Raw genomic sequence first — 22,860 nt, 5'->3', positions numbered from 1 at the left:
GGAAAAGCCAAAGTCCATCTATAGCCAACTTGGGCACTTAAATTCTGAAAGGCTTCTTCCAGTTGTCAGTGTGAAAGGGTTATTATTCAACTTTGAGGGGAAAGCACAGTTTTGTAGATTAATACGTGATTAAGGGACTCATTACTATATGAGTAATAATGATATCCAGCTGACCTTCTAGTTGTGGATATATTCAGAGAGAAAAGTGGGGAAAGACTCCTTGCTAACAAAAAATGGTGGAACTGGGTTCTACATAGAGGAAGCATCTAGCTTCACATGAACAACACCTATCCTTTTATATACAGCCATGGCTCTTAGTGTTCACCAATATTATACATAGCCTCTTTTGATTCTGCCTTATACCAATGTCACAAAAGACTGGGAAATGCAATGCTCAATCTGCCTGCTTTTTATACACACACACACAAATATGTGCCTCTATGCTAGGGCCCATGCTGTTGCTATGACCTACTTTGATTATGATGAACAGTGTGTGTGTACATGCGCAGCAACTCTTTGTAAGCACGGGGGTGTCAATTATTCATGCACAGTCCATGTTAATGCAGGATTTAAACAATCTCATCTATAATTCAGAGGGCAGGGTGCTCCCACTATTGACTCCAGTGCTCCCCAAGGACCATTCACGCTTAGGTGAGCAAAGCTGAGTAATGTGACTGGTTTGACAGACAGGAAAGGAGGGGCAACAACTCATCTGGAATAAATTCAGAGACTGAACAAGAGCTGATGAGGAGAGAAGTCACCAGAGCCAAAAGATTGTGGAGGTAGCATGAAGGGGATAGAGGTCTCACGAGGAGGAACCATAGGTCATTGGTAGAACATAAGCTTCCCATGCAGAAAGTCTATGCTTTGGCACCACCCACTAAAGGGTCAGTAGCAGCTAATGCCAAACAGGTTCAGGCCCTGTGGACTGAGAAAAACAGCAAATTTCACCTAGTATAGAGGTGAGAATAGTGCATCCCTTCTAGGTGCTGTTGAACTACAGCTCCCATCAGTTCTGACCTGTACAGCCAATGGTGAGGACTGTTGGGTGCTGCAGTTCAACAACATTTAGAGAGGACCACACAATTTTGACCACCAACATAGCATGAGGCAGTTTCCTGGGTTGGGAAAGATGGTAGCTCAGGGGTAAGAGCACATACGTTTCATGCCAATAGGTCCACAATAGGTTCCTGGCATCCCTTGGCAGGGCTAGGAAATGTTCTTCTCAAACAATAGAGAGCTGCTACCAGTCAGAGCTGGTGGTAGATCAATGACTGATATTTTCTTTAAAAACAGTTTCTTATTATCTGTGTTCCTGGAAAAGTAGCACAAAGGGCATTAAAATAGCTCCCCTAAAGAAAGGTCACCCATCTGGGAAGGTTGCCCATCTGGGAGACAGCCGCCGCCAATGCATCCCAGAGAGCCGTGGCCTATTTTGGGGGGGGGGGGGGTATGTGTGCATGCATATGTATGTGTGCACACAAATATATGTGTGTGTGCACGTGTGCTTCCATGTGCCCGTACATATATGCATGGAGGAGAAGAAAGGTGAAGCAATCATTCACGTGAAGCTAGCATTCACATGAAACAGGAAGTGGCCCCCTTCTTCACCCTGGAAGTGCAAAGGTTCACGATGCGTTCAGAGCCCCACTGAGCATGCGCAAGGGTGCCAATTCGAATTGTCGAATCCACATGGTATCTACTGGTGTGGTAACTTATTTTGCTGTCACTCTGCTTTGCTTTTGGAATGACCACAATTTCGCTCTTTGCATGTGATAATTAATCACGTGAATTGGCTTAATTTTGAATTGGGTCTGCTTTCCCTTTCCTTCGGGATGGGGGTACATTTCCCTTGTGTGATAATGGACTAACTGAAAGAAAGAAGTTGGCAGCATGAGCTTTTGTAAACTTCAGTCTACTTCCTCAGATTGGTCGTGCTTCACAAGATGGGACAGAGTCAAAGACTGGGATCTCACCTCTATTATATGAGTAGCACTGTTTGGTTGCAGAAGCTCCTACAGAAAAACCTCAATTTGGAAAAAAAATGGCTTGGTCCACTTCAACAAGGGTTATGGTGCAAGACTCTAGAACAGCAAAAGACAGGAGCAGGCAAATCATTTGTCATTTATTGGCTTACACAGACCATTCACAGGGAAGAATTTATTGTTACAGTTGACTCAGGCTTTTCACACTTTTTCTTTCACTCTGTCATCATGCCATTCCTTTGGTCTTCAGTTCTGGCAAAGAGGTGGGGCATGGCAAGACGACATTCTATGCATTGAGAACTTATGAAGGCAACAGCTTTCTGTGATTAAGGAGGAAAACAATCAAACCAAGCCCAGTCTTGTGCCATAGTGCCTTTTGGGCAGAAGACTCACAGGTTTGAAGTCCATCAAACACAATCATGCTAATCCAGTGACTCTGGAAACACAGCTGAAAACACAAGACAATCCAAATGTTCTGGAGATGCAGCATTTTGAGTGACACAACAGGATCCACTTTTCTGTTCCTCTTGGAAAATAAAGAAATTGTGTAGTGTGTTTCTTTTTAAATCTGCATTTTACAGATCAGCCAAGATAGCACCAAGCATGCTTCCCACTTACAAAAGCGTTACAGCCCCTTTTCCTACAACTGCTGCCCACAATCTCCCACCGTTCCTCACTGCAATGCAAAAGGCGCTTCCTGTCTACTTGGAGGACTACCGCTTGGTTGAGCAGTTGTTTCAACATGACTGATTAATTGTTATCATTTATTCATCAAAACAGTCCTTGCCTTTTTGAGGCTGCAGTGAAACTTGCCTGTCTAATGGAGCAGGTGCATCCACGCAGTCCCACTCCCAGCAGGCAAAAAATGGAAGGCTCTCCACATCAGGTGCCAAAGCTTCTCTCAGGAGAGAGAAGGGCTGGTTTTGACAGCTTGTGCTCCTGTGCAAACACACGAAGGGGCAAAGTAAAGCAGGCAAAAAGAGTAGACCTGGCAGATGGTAATGATCCAGGGCAGAGAAAGAGTGATGCTCATTCAAGAAATTAGACATTTCAATTGGACTAGTGACTAGGGACAAGAACTCTTGCCATTGTGAATGCAACAAGAAGGCATTAACTACAGCCAAGTGCTACTGGAAAGTCAAGGGTGAGGCCCCTTCTCTTTTGTTAATGAGATTCAAGATAGCAGAAAACTAGTAACTAATTTCATTCAGGGCAGGTTGTATCTCTGGGAAAGAGACAGCTTCTAAGGCACTCTGCCTAAGGAAAGCCCTATGTATCTGCATCAACAGGGTACAGGCAAATTGGCCAGGACAGAGAAGAAAAAGAGAGTTGTTAGGTGCCAGAAGAACCAGTGAAGCCTATTCTTGCACTCAGACTATGTCCTGCAGAACAAGGAAAGTGAAACTTTTCACAATTAAGCCAGATTAAGTGGTCTAAATGTTAAAAAAAAAACCCACAAAACTAGTGCAGATAGAGGTGTTTTATTTTCCCAGTGTTTTACTCCTATGTGGGGCACATTGGTTCAGAATTCTAAAGGAGGTATGTGATTGTAATTTACTTATACATGAAGCATCACTTACTACAACACATCTTTGCATTTTCCTTATATGTGCATACATGCTTTGCTATTTACAGCTACATTCCATGCCATGACATTTAGCAGCCTACAAAGAGTATGAAAGAGTATATAAATCCTTAGAAGCAGAGATTTGACAGCACTAATGCAAAAGACTTATATTCAAAGTTCACACAAGAGCCATCATAAACTCCAACAAACTACTTGGAGAAAGAGGAAGATATACAAAGAAAAGGGGCCTCAGCATTGTCAAACCCTGAAAGTGGTAGTAAGCAATTAAAGATACAGCAACAGATTTGGCTGACTTTTGACTTGTCATATGTGTAAGGAAACAGAAAGCACATTTCCATCCTAGACACGCCATACAAGAGACAAGAACACATACTTCCTAAGTGTCTTTTTCAAGTGTTATATATGGCTGATCTTATTTACAGATACATTTTTATCTGGGATGAGTATCATGCAACCTCCCAATTGTTGCTGAACAGTCATTCCCAGCATTCATTACAGCTGGTTATGCTGAATGGGGTTGCTCCGAGTTGCAGTCAAACAGGACTAGGAGGGCTGCCTGATTTCCACTGAAACAGTTAATTTCTTTCAATGATTTGAATTTGTAGGATCTTTAAATAGCTTCAAAGAGGCTTTTTCCCCCATTGAAGGGCAACCTGGCTGCTATAGGGTAATGACAGTGTTGGACATCAGTGTTCCAATTATCCCTGCATTTTGTACTATTAGAGTTTTATGACCAGAACTTGAAAAATGTGCATTAACTGCACTTCCTGTTATGCTTTGGAGTGATGAAGGTGTAACATGATTCTTAAAAAGTAGCTTAACTAGTAGTAATGTTGTCATTTTTAATTTATGTTGTTTAGTGGTCATGTTGAGACCTCAAAGACATCCTATCTTCAACCACCCTGCTCAGCTCCTGTAGACTGATGGTTGTGGGTTGACTGAGTCTATCCATATGGAACATGGTTTTCCTTTCTCCTGTTGCCCTCTACTTTCCCAAGCATTAGTTTTTTCTAGTGAGTCCTTTCTTCCCACAATGTAACTAAAAATATAACAACCTCAATTTAGTTATCTTTGGCCCCATACAGACTGGCCAAAATAATGCTGCTTCGGGCCATTTTGGAAGTACGCTGTTTAAAGGATGCATGTGTCCTCTAAGAGTCTGGAAGCCATGCCAAAGCCATAAGGACTGGAGCGCAGTTTTGGCACAGCTTCTGGACTCTTAGGATGCATGCATCATTTAAACAGCATACCTCCAAAGTGAACCAAAGCAGCTTTATTTTGGCCAGTCTGTATGGGGCCTTTGTTTCCAGGGAGAATTCAGGCCTGATCTGCTCTGGGATCCATCCACCGGTCTTTTTAGTGGTCCACAGTATTCTCAGAACTCTCTTCCAGCACAACATCTCAAATTAGATTATTTCTTCCCCCATCATCTTTCTTCACTGTCCAGCTTTCACAGCCATACATAGAAATGGGAAATATAATGTCATGGACAATCCATCTTAAAATAGCAAGTTACGAATTACATTTTTTAAAAAAAAAAATTCAAAGCTCATATATGAAATTTACAATGTCACATTGCATGGAGTACCATACAATTCCTTCCTTCATCTTGGAAAGACTCGTGAAAACACTAGCGAGAGAAGCAGTGGAGGTTGCAGAATTAGAGGTTATGGTTATGGTTTTGGCAGAAGCTGGAATGCTTGCATTAGTTTTCACAGTTAGCAGCCACTTGTTACATCAATACAAACTTTTGCATGACTTGGATTTCTGACATGCTTAAAAGGTTTCAAAAACATTTTAAGCATCTCAAAGATCCAAATCAAGTTATTCTTCCCAGATAGAGCATACATCTATGGACCTATGTTCTTCCTTCATCTCTTTTTGACTTCAGCTGTTACTTCCCATACAAACAATAGACACAATCACTGCTCTGGATCAGGATCCACAGCTGGGACAAAACGTTAAAGCCCCTACCCCTCCTATCAGCTATTGCTATTAGTAATTTTCTTCCCCTTTTATAAACTTGCAGTTTGGTTCCAAATTGTGAGCATACCTGTAAACCTTTTTGCATGGCAACTCTCGGGCCTTATTTAACCACAGCTGTATATCTCACATGTTTAAATGCTCTGTCTGAGAGTAATAACACAGTTCATCCCAGATGACACAAGTGTACCGTTTTACCTGTAACTCTTACTGCTTGCCTCCAGGTTATAACCACCAGCACATATATGTTATTAATACAATTGTAAAGGTTTTTTTTCTTTATAAAGTCTGTAAGGAAAACTGGTTGGTATTAAAAGACCATTTATCATCATTCACATCATACCCAGATCTGTTAACAAGAAACATATCCAACAAGCAGAATCCTATAGTTCTCCAAAAGGCAAATAAGCATTTTGCTATACAGGTTTATCTCTTTAGCATCATCCTATACACTGTGTCTTCTTTGTACGCTGTGTCTTCTTTGTATGTAAATGCACTTCCAGTACATGTCTATTTCAGAATTGTGTATAGTTACTTAACTCTCCCTCAAATTTTTCCAATCCTCCTTCCCTCAAACAGTTATAACAGAGAAAGAGTGACCATTAGTAAGATCTGTAGCTGGAAGCTGTATAAAACAACTAAATAAGGTTTTAGTTTATTATTACCTCTGCCCTAAGGGCTAGATAGGAGTTCCACATGTCTGTGACTCTCAGACTTTGGTCGTCCAGATGTTTTGGACTTCAACTCCCAGAAGCCCCTGCCAGTCTGGCCAACAGACAGAAATTCTGGGAGCTGATAACCAAAACTTCTGAAGGAGCAGCATTTGGGAACCACTAAACTGAAATTATTCTGAGTCTAACATTCAATGGCATTTGGAATGAAAAAAATTATAGACATTGTAGCTTTCAATATTTAGTTTTGCCTCCCTAGGATGTACTTGTATTCACATTGGTAACGTACATTTATCAATGTGTATTTAATTAATTAACTAATTAAAAGTCAGTGCAACCAAGTTTTTTAATACTGACATGTATATAAGGGAAATGTGGAGGTATGGGGAAGAAGCATACTTTAATTTCATCTCCCTATGAATCAACTCAGGAGCCATACAGTAACCACTACATCCCCCCCGCCCCACCCCATATACATGCTTGTACAATACTAAAGTGTTAATGACTTACCTTTGTATAGGACTTCGTCTATGTGCTGGATAAATGTATTTAATATTTAATGATACCGCCTATGAATTTAGCCAGAACAAGTAATTCCTGGGTTCCTTGTTAAGAATCAGTGTTAAATTCCTGCTTTCTACCTCTATAGGGTAGAGACCATTCTTTGAATCCACTGATTAAGTCAACTTTAGAACAGCATTTTCACCTTTGAATTTTTGTGAGTTCTCCAGGAGGTACTATAGCGACTCAGTGATTGGTTAAAACTTTATTTTTCAGTATGGCAAAAACATTTTGTCACCACTATTTGACCCAATGCTTCAGACTTCCATCTTGAAAATAGATAAAGCATCTGCCCTGTATCTTGCACTGTAAGCAATTGATTCAGCTTTCCTACAACCACCTTAACCTATATTAGCACACACTTAACTTCCTTCCTTAACCAGCTTCCTGTTTCTGAAAAACTTTAAAATGATTTTAATTGTTGGTCTTACTGTCTTGTTCTTGTCGTCTACCTTCAAGTCATTTCTGACTTATAATGACCTTAAGGCAGGGTTTGCTTGGCAAGATTTGTTCAGAGCGGGGCTGCCTTTGTCTTTGCCTTCCTCTGAGGTAAGAGAATGCGACTTGCCTAAGATCACCAGTGGGTTTCCATGGCTGAGCATGGATTTGAACCTTCATCTCCAGAGTTATACTCCAAGGGTCAAACTACTACACGACCCTGACTCTCACTGTTTTAGCTCTATATGTCTGCAGTGTTTTTTTATATTTCTTTCCCTTTGTCTGTTTTGTTGTTGCAAGTTTGTGTGCCATTATTCACTTTACTTGGGCAAGACTTCCATTTCCCTAAGACAGTCACATGTTCCTTAATCACTTTCTTGACTTTGTTCATTAAAATACTGGGTATCTACCTAGGTGGCCCTTTTCCTGATATACATTCTAGGTGAACTTCTATAGTTGTGGTTTTGAATAACCTGCAAACATTTCTGCGGAAATCTGACCCTCTTGTCTTTACCATTTAACTGTTCACCAGTCTTCACTTCAAGATGTTCCCTTTTTTGTAGTGAAAAAAGAGACTGTGTTGACCTTGACAACTGTATACTTGTGTTTATGTTGAATTGTATATCACTCTGATCATTTCCGAAAACTACTGACATCTCTCACCAAATCATAGGCACCACCTAAGTCCAAGGATATGTAGAATTTTTACCTCTTCACCATGATCACAACAAGAATTTTAATGAAGCATTTCCAATACTTTCTCCAGGTCAAGATCACCCAAAGCACTTTCGTTTGTGTGTGGGGGGGGGGGGGGAGGTTCCACAACCAGTACTTAATTAAGTTTGGGCTTGGGATCATCACCATGTACATTGCTTCTATGGAGGCTGCTCAGTTTCAGATTTCTAGCTTGATATTTGAAGGATAGACACCACCGCAGTGGCATCACTGGGCGAGTGCAGGGAGTGCGGACTGCACCGGATGACACTCCTGGTGGGGTCCTCTTCCTGCTGCGGCAGAGGGGTGACTGCATCCCTTGTGGATGTGTTGTCAGAGCACCTTCCTTCCTGGGGTGAACAAAGGGGCAAGCAGCTGCTGCTCCCCAGCAGCCCCCCCTAATTCGGGTGAGAGGAAACTGAGGTGATGGTGAGGATGGCAGAGAGGCAAGTGCACAGCTCATGGGTTTATCACTGCCCTGGCTCTCTCCCCAGGGTAGTATCAGGGTCCCCAATGAAGCAACAAGCAGTTGCTGCCACCAATCTCCCTCAGTACCACCCGCATCAAGTGTCACCAATCCTGGTGATGTTACCACACCACTCTAGTCTATAGCCACTGTATCTAGAATCATAGAAATGGTCATATTCCTATTGCTACTCCTTATTCTACCAAATTTATTATGCTGGTATGTATATTCTCCTTTACAATTAAAAATTGTTTTGGTTTAGAGGCATTAGCATCAAAATATCTTACAATAAGGTCTCTAAAGATCTCTTGCATGTGCCTCCTCATGCCCCAGCCTTTTGGCTGACTTTTGTGGTCTACTCACAAGTTTGCCACCTCAGTGAGGATCACATTCTAGGGAGAGTGAAGGTGTTTCTCTCTCTCATTCTCTCTCTCTCTCGCACACATACACACACCAATCTGTGACCTTCATCAGTAACAAGTAAATACCACATATCATACACCTTCATGCAGTAAAGAGTCAACACACCACTGAGTACAATTCATATATTATCCAGTTTCACATTCTCATAGGATATAGCAACTTATTCTTAAGAATTTTAATACAAGTGAGACAGCCATGGTCCAATATAATACTTAAAGCACTTCCAAATACCAAGCAATAAAATGTCAACGAAAAATTGCACAATTTCTTGTTACTATGCCTGACTGAATCAGTTACAGAAAAAAGTCTTTTTTTTCCTTCAAGCTTTTAAACTGAACATTAAACTTATCTTACAGATTACAGTTTCTCTTTAATAATAATAATTAATTGCACAAAACCACACAGAATCTTTTTATGATGCATAAATATTTCCTTATTACACATGGTACAAAAATACTCGTACATCTTTGTTCGATATTCCCATAAGGATGGCTGATTATTTGGCAAGACTGGATTCTCTCCAATCAGAGGGATGTGGGGAAAAAAGTTAAATATTTTACAGATGTTCTATATATAGGAGCTTAACAGAAAAACAAAACACAAAAACAACCCTGACTTGAACTGGAGAAGGGCAAAATGGACAAGAAACCCAGTGCATTGTACTTTTGAGAAGAAACTCTCTCTCTCTCTTTTCAAATTCTAGTCAAAGCAGAAAATGGAAAGGGGAGCCTCAAAAGGGAATAAGAAGGAGGGGAGGGAGAGAACAAGGCAAAACTAGGATAGTGTTTTTTAGAAGCCAAGTCTTCACAGAAGCAAGATGAAAAAACTTCAGTGATCAATAGCTAGGCCAAAACCCATTGCTATGGTTACACAAATGCTAGAACAAAAACAGCTTTGCACACTCACACACGCACACACCCACCAAGTTAAAGTGTTTTAAATTCATGCCAGAAAACATGCAAAACCGATTGTCTTTCGCTTCCTTCAGCGGAACTGCATAAACAATGTTTAGGATAAGAAAGGCCTGGATATTGCACTGTACACAGCTAGACCACATTTAATGCCAGCATCCCAGCTGGGAACAAAAAAAGGGTCTATCATCAAGATCTGGTCTCTCCAACTAGGCCCCAGCATAGTAGGAGAAACTCAGTAACGGGAGTTAGTGGAATGGGTGGATGGGGTGGGAAGCAGGCAGGCAGGCAAGCAGGCGGGAGAGTACACAGAACATGCAGTTACTGAACTGGGGAAGAGGCTGGACAGTTTATGTTCACAGTCTTGGGACAGGGAAGCCCACAGATTCATTCACAAGAAGGGGAAGTTACTGCAGTTGGGCACCTTTCTGGTGTCCACAGGAAGGGTTTGGAGGGAAGATTTCCAGCGATCCACAGACTACTTCATTCCTGGCACATCACTCCATGGAGAGACAAGAAGGGGAAAGGTGGGCCAAGAGGCGGCTCTTGGAAAAAAGGAAGAAAACATTACAGAAGCATTGTACAACATACACTTCAGCAGAACCTCAATGTCATGGAAGGTAGATAACTACCACTCCTTTTCCCATCACCCTTATCTGAAGCAAGCTTTATGGCTGAATAGCACATAACACTGAACTAGACAACCCAACTACACAGGATGGTTTCATCTGCAGGACCCACAGACATCAAAGCAAGATACTTACTAAAACTAACAGAACTGACGAGACTTCCATCCTTGCTGGGTAGCTTCAGAAGGAGGATACCAGCGCATCTAGAAGAGAATGACAGGATGTGACAGTGAGGGAGTAAAGCAGTTCAACCGATGCAGGCACTAGTGTTTTTGGTAACTGCATGAGGCACATTCCCCAAATATCCAATAGACATGGTTCATGCAACCTTCTTCCTTAGCAGGCAGGAAGATGTACATGAGTTACATTGGTAGAATCACAATAATTTTCCTCACTGATCAATAAGCCATCTTCCATTAGATTCTACACTAGTAGTGAGGGAGCCTTGAGGTCATATTTGATGGATCAAGCACAGGTTTCTAAGTTAAGCCACTAAATGACATTTGGCAGCATCTTTCATACAAGTGGTGTTTTTTTTTCATGACAGCAATACATGGAACTGTATACTCCAACATTTTACAGATGAAAACCTGTACATGTTTTGCTAAGCAACTACAGAGTGCAATCAAGATGACAAAAGTTATTAATGGGGAAGACCATATAGTGTAAGCTAGGTGAGGTTACTTTTGCCTGAGTCTACTGGCAAGGGCAAGATTCCACCCCCTCCTCTCCCCTTCCCTCCCTAATGGAGTGCAAACTACTTTTGTCTTTGTACTCAGTTTGTAACAACTGAAGTAAAAGCTGAAGGCAAAGGGAGCAAGGAGTGGGAGACAAGAGAAAGAAACAAGACATTTTAAAAGCAGATGAAAATGGGACAACAGAGAATTATTCAGCATTGTTGCTCCCAAATTGGGACAATTGAAGGCATGGAACTGGTGCAGTCTCCTCCTCCACCTGGGTTCCCTCATTATGACCAGTTAAGTACTCTGCTGCCCAAATAATGTACCTAAATAACTCATGCACAATTCATTCAAGCAAACTGGATTGCAATTTAATTTTCTCCTTCTGTTAAGAGTTCTTGATAACGCTGTGTAAATCCACCCATTCTTCATGAGTATATCCAAAGAGGGAAAGGCATTTAACAGTGCCAAAGTCTACTGCACAAAAATGTGTGCAAACCTACTTTGGAGGGAAGGGCTGGATAAAAAAAATAATATATTTTTTAAAAAGATAGTCTAGCAAGCTAGGTTTAAAAGTTCCCTGGGTAGAGGTTTCTCAGAATGAGCTGCACAGACACTTTCATGTGAATCAATCTTAAGGTCTATTTTTATACGCAAAGGTAAGATATTTCAAAACACTGCACCTCTTATTATCCTACATCCAGACTTCTTCCAGTCCTAATACCATTAAATATCCATGTTTTCCCCTACTCTGGGACTGCACACATTCTAGTTGTTCTTATTTATCTGGTGTGTGTTCCTTGTAAATTGTTGTCCCTATTTTGCCCTTCTCAGGTACACCCATTTTCCTTCCATCTCCCCACTTCTGGCAGTCCAGCTACCTATTGAGAATCAAATTAGGAAGTTTTTGAACTGTAGCTATAACACAACCAGATCCACTGAGAGAATCTGATTAATAAAATGACTAAACTGTTGCCACCTCCTTAAGAAACTGGCACAGAAGCGGTTGTTTTAGGGTAGTTTAACACAGCAAATGAAAAGAGTCTGTTCAATGTGCAGCAATGGCAGGTGGAGTACTGATAGTCTTTGTGCATTTGCTCAGACTGGTCCTTTGGTGTGAGAACATAAAAGGTAACATACTAGAGTGATTGTTTTTATACCTGTGAAATGCTGGAGAATATGGGGCTGAGAGTAAAGTAGAATTGAACAGACAGCATCTGGGCTTGACCAATGTTTTGTTTTGAACCAAACTTGCAACCATGACCCAAAACAACTAACTACACAGACACCAAGAAAACAAGCCATTTAGGAGTAGGGAAATGGTTTGGGTCAGAAGGAGGCACAAGGGAAAGGCACTTGCTAGTAGAAAGGGTTGTGACATAAAGCACAACACTCTTTTTGGGAATGTCAATCTACTGTGTATATTGTTGCAAGTCATAGAATTAGAAGGAGTTTCACAGGGCATCAAGTCCAGTCCCCCAGCTTGATGTAAGAAATCCATGACTACAACAGCTCCAACAAATGGTTGTCTAATTCTCTGCTGAAAGACCTCCAATGAGAACTCACCATCACCTTTATGCAGATGGTTCTATTCTCAATCTACTTCTATCAACAGTGAGTTCCTTTTTGTATTCATCCAAGCTCTGTCTTCCTATACCTTAAGCCCATTAAATTTAGGACGCAGCAGAGAACAAGTCCTTGGTCTTCTTGTGACAGCCCTTCAAGTATTTGAAAAGTGTTTATCATGCATCTTCTATCCTTCTCAGTCCTTGTATAAATATGATGTGCTGATATTATTGTTCTGTATTTTTGGAATCAAAAGTGTTCCTTGCTACCATGGTTGTGAAGAATTGTTGTTTTTTCAAAAAGACACAAGATTCCCAACTGACTTTTTATTCCAAAAGCTAATACTGGCCCAATGATTAGGACAATGATATTCCAACAGCTAACTTCAATGGGCAGTGCTGCAGCTATATCTGGAAATAACAAAACCAAGAGCAACATTTAAAACAAGGGCACACTGAACGTGGATGATTTGACTCCCTTTTTATTCACAGTTAAATATTCCATCTGAAGTGAGAAATATTATCACAGTGTTAACTGCAATTTAGGAAAACAAATCAAACTGTTTCTCCAGCGTTGGCTTATTTCCCTAAACCACAGTTAGTGCTAACTGTTCTCTATAATTCCTAATTGGCTGGTATCCTGTGAGTGAGTGACAGACATGGATGTAAGTGTGGCTTATGTGTACATATAGTCTGCTTTTACACTCTGCACAGAGAGCTATTCTATAACTCTTTGTACACCACATAAAACCTCCCTTCAGCAACTTTAAAGCCCCATGTTTCTGGTCAGTAGGGAGGGAACAGACGGATAAAGCAATTCTGATGATGAAGATCCAGTGGAGAGGCTAAGGAAGGTGCAGTCATAGATAAAGTGCACCCTCCTATCCTTTTATATATTTATGAGTGCACCCTCTCTATCCTCCCCCCTGGAGTTTGTACCAGCTGCATCTCCAACATAAAATGACCTACCTCCTCTCTCTGTCCTCTCCCCAAAACAGATGCTACTGCCACTGCTCCCCACCAGGCTTGAAAGCTGCCAGAGTGGACAGAGGACACAAAGCAGAGTGCTGTGCTTTGTCTGGTTGATGTAGGCTCAAGGCCATTGTGTGTGAACCTAGACAGAGCCGAGGATATGAACAGGGAACATGAAAATGAAAGGTTACCTTTCCTCATGGCTTCACCAGAGATGGGGAAGTAGGGAGAATTCAATCCCTGATGTTTGCCACACAACAAATCATAGTTGTGGGTTGTATGCTAACTAGATTAATCTAGTATCTCTTTTCGTGGGCCATACTATAAATGTAGCCCGGAGCTGTTTTCAGCTAGAGGATTCCACAAGCTTATAGGACCAACCCACTTCTGCATGGGGTTTCTAGAGGTGCAAAAAAAGTACATTTCACTGTTTCCAGCCCCTGACCAACACTGCTGCCCTCTCACTAGGATCCCTGAGTCCTTGATGCTGCGTGGAACTCCACAACCTTAACTTAAGGTAGGAGAGGCTACAGAAGGGCTGTTTGCCTAAAGCCAATTTTCATGGAGCCCTCCCACTTGATTGCCACCAAGACTGTCAAATGTTTTACAGCTTCCTTTCATTTCTCTCTCCCCACCACCACTCTGTTTCAAGCTGTGGCTTATAAATATTTCCCAGATTCCTAAATCCATCTCCCCCGCACATCTGGAACTAGTTTTGTCCATTCTGTTCAACAGTTCAATGGAAATGGGAAGCTCCCTTTGCCAGGATGCATGGTGCTCTTTAACCCTGGAAAGAAAAGCCTAACTACTGGAACAGCAGCATTCTGCTAGCACAAAAATATTCTTCCAGCCCAAAATACATGCAGTCCAATGGAAGGGCAAGCAGCTATTTTTAACAGTGTAACTGAATAATAAACATATTAGTTTATCTGGTGGCCACTCAGATCTGTTGCCTATCTTAGGAGTGTTACTAGTTTGTTTTAATTCATGGAAATTTCTCCTTGATTGTAGCCTGCTGCTTTGAAACAGTTTTGTATGACAACTAGGGCCATCATATGTCAAGGGGACTTGGGTTATTAAATTTCCTCGGGAGTAAACAATACCACTTTTCTAGACAGCTGTTGTTAACACATCTGTGTCTTAAGAAGACTATTTCCTGCTATGTATGGATGGGGGATGCTTCTTCGAAGACAGCACTTTCTTTCTGCAGTTCAAAAGATTTTTTTTGAGAAATCTGATGCTCATTCAGGACACCCTTTTATTCTAGCACTGCAATCCTAACTACAACTACCTTACAATACCTCCCCCCCCCTTACCTCATTCCCTATTAAGTTCCCTTACTACATATATAGCAATAATATCAGACGTTGAGCCTCCCCCCAAAAAGTCTCTGAAAGTCTCAGGATTTGCTCCTGTACAAACAGGCTTTGTTTTGGAGATCTGCATGATATTTGCCCTATCTTGAAATACTCCCAGGAAATTCCTGGGAGTTTTCATTCCCATTCCCCAGGTCAGTTTAAATTAACCCAGTATTTCCCAAAATGAATGCACCTCTCCATGGCTGTCTATTTGTGTTATATCGGAACCAGCTAAGATGGCTGCTACTAAGAAATATAGCAAAGGTTTCAACAGGGATCAAGTGATGGAAAGAGGAATACTAACAATAAAAGAAAATGGTCTTATTGGTTAACTAGTGCAATATTGCTAAAACATGTTAACACTTTGACTATAACTCCTAAATAATAATTTAAAAATTGGTGAACAGCAATTTCACAAAATCTGAATTTCTGAGTCTAGAAATGATTAGTAGGAAGGGCGGGAGGAAGAACACAAGGGAGTTGGGAACAGAGGGGAACCCAATATACTTCAAGAAAGAATTCGGATTCAAAATCATGAATATGCAGATAAAATCAAAACCAAAAGGACTGGAAAGTCTTGATATTTCCAGGGACTTTTTTTCCTTTCTGGATAAGCCCTAAAGTGAAGCAGCAAAAGAAAACAATTTTAACAACATAAAATGCAAACTTTACTAGTTTTTAAGGAGAAAGATTGTGAAGGAGGATTTTTCAGACTCCTGTAAAGGAAGGATTCTGCCTTCCTTGACGGAGTCCACAGCGTGACTGATGTGTGCCAGTTGACTGTGCGAGGAAAAGTAAATCTGTGTGTGCTGTTGCTGCTGCTACTATTACTAGTACAATCTCCCCCCTCCCACCACGTGACTGTGGTGAGTGAAACAAGGTGGTAAGAACCCCCACCCCACAACAGTACCATGTGGCAGGATCCCCTCACTGAGACTGAGGCTCCTTCCCTCCCACTGGCAGGACCAATCCATCACTGCTCAGTGGGAGCACTTTGAACACAAGAGGTGCCATGCTGTGATGTCATGTCATGTGCGCCAAGTTGGCAAGAGGTGGGTTAGAGAAATGCCTGGCATTTCATTTTGCCTGGGCTTTGGGTGTGTGGATAGCGTGGAGGCCCATGCACCGGATTGCTAAGGAAGAGATGGGGCAAAAAAAGGAAAGTAAAAAGCTTGCGGGAAAACCCCATTGTGTGCCCAAAATGGCAGAGAGATGTTTTGTTACCTTACCAGCCTTTTCCAGACGGGACCCACCATCCTTAAAGGTTTCTAGGAATTAAGCTGCTGTACAGCCACTCCATTCTAGCAGGGATTAGCCAGGACTATGATGTCCCACACCTCCAGGGCCAGCTCTGAGCTTCAGGGCTAGCCTGCGTAGGTATCCTGGCTGCAGGTCACTGAAGACATCAAAGGAGGGATCATTTCAATCACCAGCGGGCCACTGTGGGAGCCCCTTGGGGGAGCAAGAGGCATGTGGCAGCCACATTAAGCATGACAATTGGCTGCTATTGTAGAGCAATCCCTTCCCAGATTGAGGGTAGGGAAGGATATCAGCATTCAAAGGCAGACAGAGATTTTTCAGGTATTATTGTTTGGCTCATTACAGCTTCCTTCTTCAGTTGTAAGTACAACTATACAGGGATATGTGTATTTTTTCTTCCTCTGTCATTTGTCTATTCATTCAGCTAAGAAGGATTATGTAAAGGGACACATTGATTCCTGAGATGTTCTGGCAAGTTTGCAATCATTAACAGACACCTGTTCTTCACAGACCTTTCTACTAAAAGCTTTTGTATAATTATTTTTCTCTGTAGCCCATCTAATTCTAATTAGGTTGAACTGAAGAGGAGGGAAAGCACAGCAGCACACTGTCTTTCCTTTAAACAACACCATCACCACCTTGTAAAAAGGTGATGGTTACATTTGCCATGTGATCCTTGGTTGATCGTGATATGCAGGTGACTAATTGAGAAGGACAATTCAGCAAGTGGCAACTGGGTGCTAAAACAACTAGAAGCAAATATTTAAGATGTAAGGCTTTCATCCCACCCCTAAGAACCATTTTTGATTTCCAAACAAATTAAGTGGAAGACCCTTGGTTGCAATCCTAACTGTGACCCAAGGAAGATTGTCTTGTTTATGGAGACTATTATAGTAGCTGGTAGTTCTGCAACAAAGCAATAGTTGTTATTAGCTGGGTGGGGGGATTAAGCATCTCTCTCCAGATTATGCTTCCTTCCAAAACTGAAGAGCAAGTTTCTCACCCTTACCTTAACACACCAGACTTTCGGCTTATTTGTTAAGTGGAGTTTTGAGCTAGCAGTTGCCTAGTGATGAGGCTGAAGTAATGTTTAACACTATAAAATCTTTATTAGTAACACATTCGTTTGTTTTAAGGGAAGAGCTTCCAGAGTTCAGTCTGTAGAACCCTCTCTCCAAGTGGATAGCAGGAAAAGCAAAACACTACTGTTCCAACCTCTCCAAATTTTAACAGTAGGAAAGTCACATCTGACCACAGCCGATGCTAATCTCCTTTAATGGGCACAGTGCTCTTCCAAGCAAGTTTTCCTTATGTTTGGAGGCCACTGCCTGAACAAGACTTCTCATGGAGAGAAACATATTCAGCCAAAGAGTGTTATAAGCTTAATATAGTTAATACAGAAGCACTCTCATACTCCCAATAGTGGGCAAGAGTTACACAATAGGAGCTGAAAATTCCTAAGAGTTATATGGGGAGATCTGCCAAATATTACAAGCGTCACACATAGTCACACATATGGCTCAGGTCCAGGTTATTTGGCAGACCATATCTCCCTGTGGAGCTGGCCCAGGCCCTGAGATCCTCAGGAGAGGCCTTTCTCTCTGTCCCTCCACCATCGCAACCATGGTTGGTGGGGACACCTTCTTGGTGGCTGTCCTGAGATTCTGGAACTCCCTTTCCAGGGAGGCCAGAAAGGTCCCCTCCTTGTTGTCCTTCCGTTGACAAGCTAACATGTTTTTATTCAGACAGCCTTTTAAAACAAAGTTTTTATAAAACACCCTGGGTGTGTTTTACTGTTTTTAAAGTGAATGGTATTTAAGTGCTTTTATATTTTTTAATTGTATTCTATTTTTTTTAAAACAAGTGTTCTGTTTAAATATTGTAATCGTTTAATTCTATTTTAATGGTCACTTTTATATGTTTTTAATTGTACTGTGCTTTTACATTGTAAGATGCTTTGAATCCCAATTTTGGGGGGAAACAACAACAACAACAACAGCCATATTCATAACATACCACTCTCTGTTTTGCTAACTGGCTGGTTTAACAAGATTCAGATAAACTATGTCTATTCAAAAGACTCATTGAAAGTGTGTAAAGAGATCTTGTAGCACCTTTGAGGCCCTTGGATATACGCTAAAGAAGTTGTAGCATAAGCTTTCATAGACCTGGTCTATTTCCTCAGATGCATGAAGTAGACCAAATCTACAACAGCTTATGCTACAACTTCTTTCACACAGTCTCAAAGGTGCTACAAGATCCCTTTTGCATACTGTTATTCCAGACTAACACGGCTATGTCTTTGAATTCTATCAGCACTGAAAGTGATACGTTTCTTTTTAATTATATGTTTACTGGAAATTATTTAAAAAGGAATGATGTTCTTTTTATCCTGCTTTTTTCCCAGTAGGAATGATGAAGAACTTTTTATCTTCTTAATATTTTTATAGATTTATCCCATTTTGGTTTGTGACTCTAATAAAAAAAGCTGCTTCTTCTTCATATTAGCCTTGCATCCTTCATGCACCAATGCATATTAGACTTTTTCTAGGCTCTCAGATCTCTTACGGAGCAAAGAGAAGCAAGAAAGGTGACACAAGAGGTGATATAAGAATGTCCAAAGGTGGAAAAGCCACACTTAACAACTCTTCCCTCCTTCCCTTTTTATTGTTAACTATATGAATACAACTCCATGAACTATATGAATGCAACCCATGCAGGTGGCCAAAATATAGAGACCTCTAGCTTTTAGCCCTATAGGCTTTACTCGGGGTAGCCTCCAGCAATACAGCAAATGCTTTAAGCCCTATCAGTATCTCCATCTGCGTGTCACCTTTCCTCATTTCAATCTTTTAAACTCTAGGAGGTCAGCTCCTCTTCATGAACTCTTTAAGAGGCCAGTATGAGTATCCTTTCCCTTCCGCATTACTGTTTTCCTTGAGAGCCATCAGATCATCTGTTCTAATGTACATCAATCCAGTGCCCCTTCCTGATGTGTTGAATTGTAACTATGGCTGGGGATGATAGAGGATGTAGTACAACAACTGGAGGGGTACCAAGTTAGAGAAGGCTGACCTATTGTGATATAATACTGGCAAATGAAGGGTTTAGTGAACACATGGTTGTTGTTGGTTTTTAATGGGCAGATTCATTCCAGTATTTTTATTTATTTGTTTGAGTCAGGGTAACACAGCAAGTCTGAGCCAGCCAGACTGAATTTCTCTTTACTGCTGGGATCACTTATTTAGTTGCCCTAGCAAGCCAACATGCCGGGTAGAAAGGACTGCAATTCAGTCCATTTACCAAATCCCAGCCAATTGTTGAGTCTTTTTTTTTTTTTAGATTTTCTACAATAAAAGGTGCAGGAGCAAAGTAGGGCTATTGTGAAGTGGAAGGAGGGAGCAACTCAGGTGCTGCAACACTCCACCCACCCCATAAAGTGCTCCACCCTGGAAAGGACACCTTTACACATTGCAATTTAGCAGCATAGATCTCTTGACACATTCAAGAGAAGAGAAAGATAGCTTCCTGCCCATCCCAAAGAAGAAAGGGTGGTGATATGGACTCACCTGAGCGTGAAGGGCAGCAGCGGCGGCGGCGGCGGCTGGATATGTGAAAGCAGCATGTGGGATTGCAGGGGTCAACTCTGTGGTGTAGAGTGGATAGGGAGCCCATGCTTCTGGAGATGCTGGGATCAGAGCTGCTCCAGTCAGGTCATCTAGAGGCAGAGGAGTGACAACATGTTAGATACTGCCCTGGTTGTGAAAGGGACAAGAGTGAGCTGCACTTGAAGAAATATCCAATACAGTTGGCCCTCTGCATTTGAAGCTTTGGCTTTTGTGGATTTGATTATTTGCTGTTTTGATTAATATGTTCTCTCTGGGAATCTCTAGGTCCTCCAACGCAAATCTGCCAGAGGTTGAACATAGAGTTGTGCTGGAGAATCTAGAAGTTCCTAGAGATAATAATAATAATAATAATAATAATAATAATAATAATAATAATTTGTTTTATTTATATACCGCTATTCCAAAGATCATAGTGGTGAACAGCAAGTAAGCTAATTAGCAAGTAAGATGTTCTATTTGCAGTTTTTCCACATTCATGGGGGGGGGGGGGGTCCTTCACCCCTAACCCCAGCAAATGTGGAGGGACCACTGTAGACAATATCCTGTGGGAAAGTTAACAAGATAGTCTCTAGATGGTAGAAGGTCAAGACCAGATCTGTAATGTGAATATGTACATACACCACTCTAGCCAAATTAAGCACCAGAAAGCTTCCATTCAACTATGCCTATCAGTCCAGAGCAGCAAGCAAACCATCTCTGCATACAGGTGCCTCTTGCCTTGCATAGGAAAGTGATGAGGCTACAGGTTTATGTTCTTATAGATTCTTCACTTGCCTTGCACCACATGAAAATACCTAACTAAGCACTGCTTCACAGTTAAGAAAATGTGTTAAAACTTTTTACCAGCACACCTAGGCCAAAAATCCTGTTGTTAATTCTGATTAGAACAGACCCATTAAATTAAATAGATTTACATATATGTTGACTCACCATCCAACAATTGATGGAATGGGTCAATTCTAACTGGATTTCAACTTTAGCATGCAATACTCTCACATTCACACTAACATATGCATTCTACAGGTAGGTTGTAGCTGCACTCTACAAATAAGCACTGGGAAGACATTTGCTGACATGCAAAGTGGTGGAAAGCAGCCTTAAGTGAAGGAAGAAGTGGCAGGTTTGCTCCCCATATAGGAGCACCCAAGCCCAACATGATCCATTCCCTATTTATCTCCTTCCCCACCAACTTCTCACAAGGATCCCGTGCAATGAAGTGTGCTCCTAGGGCAGGGTGGAGATTGGTGGGATTCGGTGTGGCCATCAGCTTGCTTTTTGCCATCTTGGTGTTGGCTTTAGCAAACTCTAACCGCAATGTCTGGGGATTCTCCGGGTCAAAGCGGATGCCCTGCAGCAGAAGAAAAGAAGACGACAGATTATATGAATAGAATAAAAATGGGACATTGGGCCTTGGAAAATAGTTTAAATGAAGAGCTGTAACACAAGAAGTTATTTTCTTCTTAAAGCAAGAAACTCAGATAAGCTACAGTGTGAGGAATCATGCTGTACCAGTGTGTGCAATACAGTGGGTCTTGGTGTTCATTGGGGTTTAATTCCAAGACCACCCATAGATGCCAAAATCCATAGATGTTCCAAGTCTCATTAATTATAATGTCATAGTAAAATGGTATCCCTTAAATAAAATGGCAAAATCAAGGTTGTTTTTTTGGAATTTATATATTTTTTGAATTTTTTTATGCCATGGATGCTTGAACCCGTGGATAAAGAAGCCATGGACAGGGAGAATGGGTTTCACTACTTGAAATGGTAGTGCTTTCAAGTGCTGCCTGTGAAACTGTTCCCCTGACAGATATTTCTGCTGTGCTAGTTTTCTAATGACAGGAATGTCTGTTCCTTTACATTTTGCAAATATGATCTGCCTGCCTGCAGTCTGGTGTGGTCTAGTCCATTCGACCATAGTCCATTCTACCACCATTGTTTGTTTCAATTCAATCTCAGCTGACCAGTGACAAGAAAGCATACAAGAAACAATTTCCAAAATGATGAAGACAAAATGAAGTTGTTGAGAGCAGCAGGGTCTTTCAGGCACTGTCACTGCATTCCCTCCAAAGATATTGGCTGTGCTAGACTGATGTTAAAGCTGACTGTACATTGACTGATCCTATATGATATTAATTGCCAATCCCTAGGGTAGTTTCTACTTAATGTTGCTTTTGGAATGTTAGATAAAGAGATGAATGGTTAAACGTGTGACTGTAAGCTTTAAGACTGAAATTACTCTTGTTGCCTGAAACATTGGGATGGAAGACAAGAGAAGATTGGTGGTTTTTTCCATATCACTAGTATACTCATTTAAGTTGGAAAGCCAGCATTGCCATTACAGCTGAGGAACATATTGCAAGCTCTTTTTAAGATTATGTTTTTCTACATCACAAAGACTTTTACTACTAGGCATTAATAGAAAGTGCAAGAGCAGGACCGCACCCATCTTTAGAATTGATGTGTATGTTGCTGATGTTGTGTACCTTTTGAACTGTTTGCTCCCCTAAGACAAACCTATCATGGGGTTTTCTTGGCAGGATTTGTTCACGGAGAGTTTGCCTTTGCTGAAATTTATTTCCTATCAGCATGTGTGAAAGTCCCCAGAATCATACACACTAGTATTAGACAGTTTTAATTATTCCCACTCCATGGATGCAGCGTTTAAAATTGTTGCTCAACTCATCTGTAGATGTATGCTTTGAAGCTGTTTTTATATAAGGTGCCTTTTTAACTTCTGCCTGATGTTCATGGTCCATGTGGGCGGGTGTAAACAGCTGGAGCTTTCCAGACCTACTGCTCACAGTTCATGACACAAAGACCAGTTAACAGCCAATAAAGGAACGCTTTTTCCTGCAGTGTAGCAAGAAACCTATGAATTTCTGAGTTTTCTTTCAGAGAACACAAAGCAACTAGTAGCTAAGTTGTCTGTGCTTAAGCGGCGGAACACAGAGTGCCCATAGAGATGACCAGTGCCAAATGGTAGGAGAACTGTGCCAGACAAATGCAAATACAGTTGGCCCTCTA

General features: G+C 41.3%; 1 protein-coding gene across 4 annotated transcripts in view; it reads right to left on the bottom strand.

The window, feature by feature from the left end:
- Positions 1-8,867: 8,867 nt before the first annotated feature.
- LOC149307312 (RNA-binding protein with multiple splicing 2) overlaps positions 8,868-22,860 on the bottom strand; it is a 49,236-nt gene continuing 35,243 nt past the window's right edge. The window contains exons 5-9 of one of the 4 annotated variants that reach the window (XR_016282367.1): positions 21,031-21,181; positions 19,774-19,922; positions 16,174-16,340; positions 10,505-10,572; positions 8,868-10,285 (exon numbers count right to left, since the gene is read on the bottom strand). Coding sequence is in view for 2 of the 4 variants with exons in the window: in XM_089538872.1 (XP_089394998.1) it covers positions 10,510-10,572; positions 19,774-19,922; positions 21,031-21,181 (363 nt within the window). In the remaining 2 variants the exon portion in view is untranslated. The other 3 variants (XM_089538872.1, XR_016282368.1, XM_089538873.1) reach the window with 3 other exon arrangements.

The sequence above is a fragment of the Sceloporus occidentalis genome, unplaced genomic scaffold (assembly GCF_023333645.1).
Source record: "Sceloporus occidentalis isolate IW3139 unplaced genomic scaffold, rSceOcc1.0.p SCAF_9, whole genome shotgun sequence".
NCBI lineage: Eukaryota > Metazoa > Chordata > Lepidosauria > Squamata > Phrynosomatidae > Sceloporus > Sceloporus occidentalis.
The sequence above is the reverse complement of the archived record's forward strand: the minus strand, read 5'-3'. Positions and strand labels throughout refer to the sequence as shown.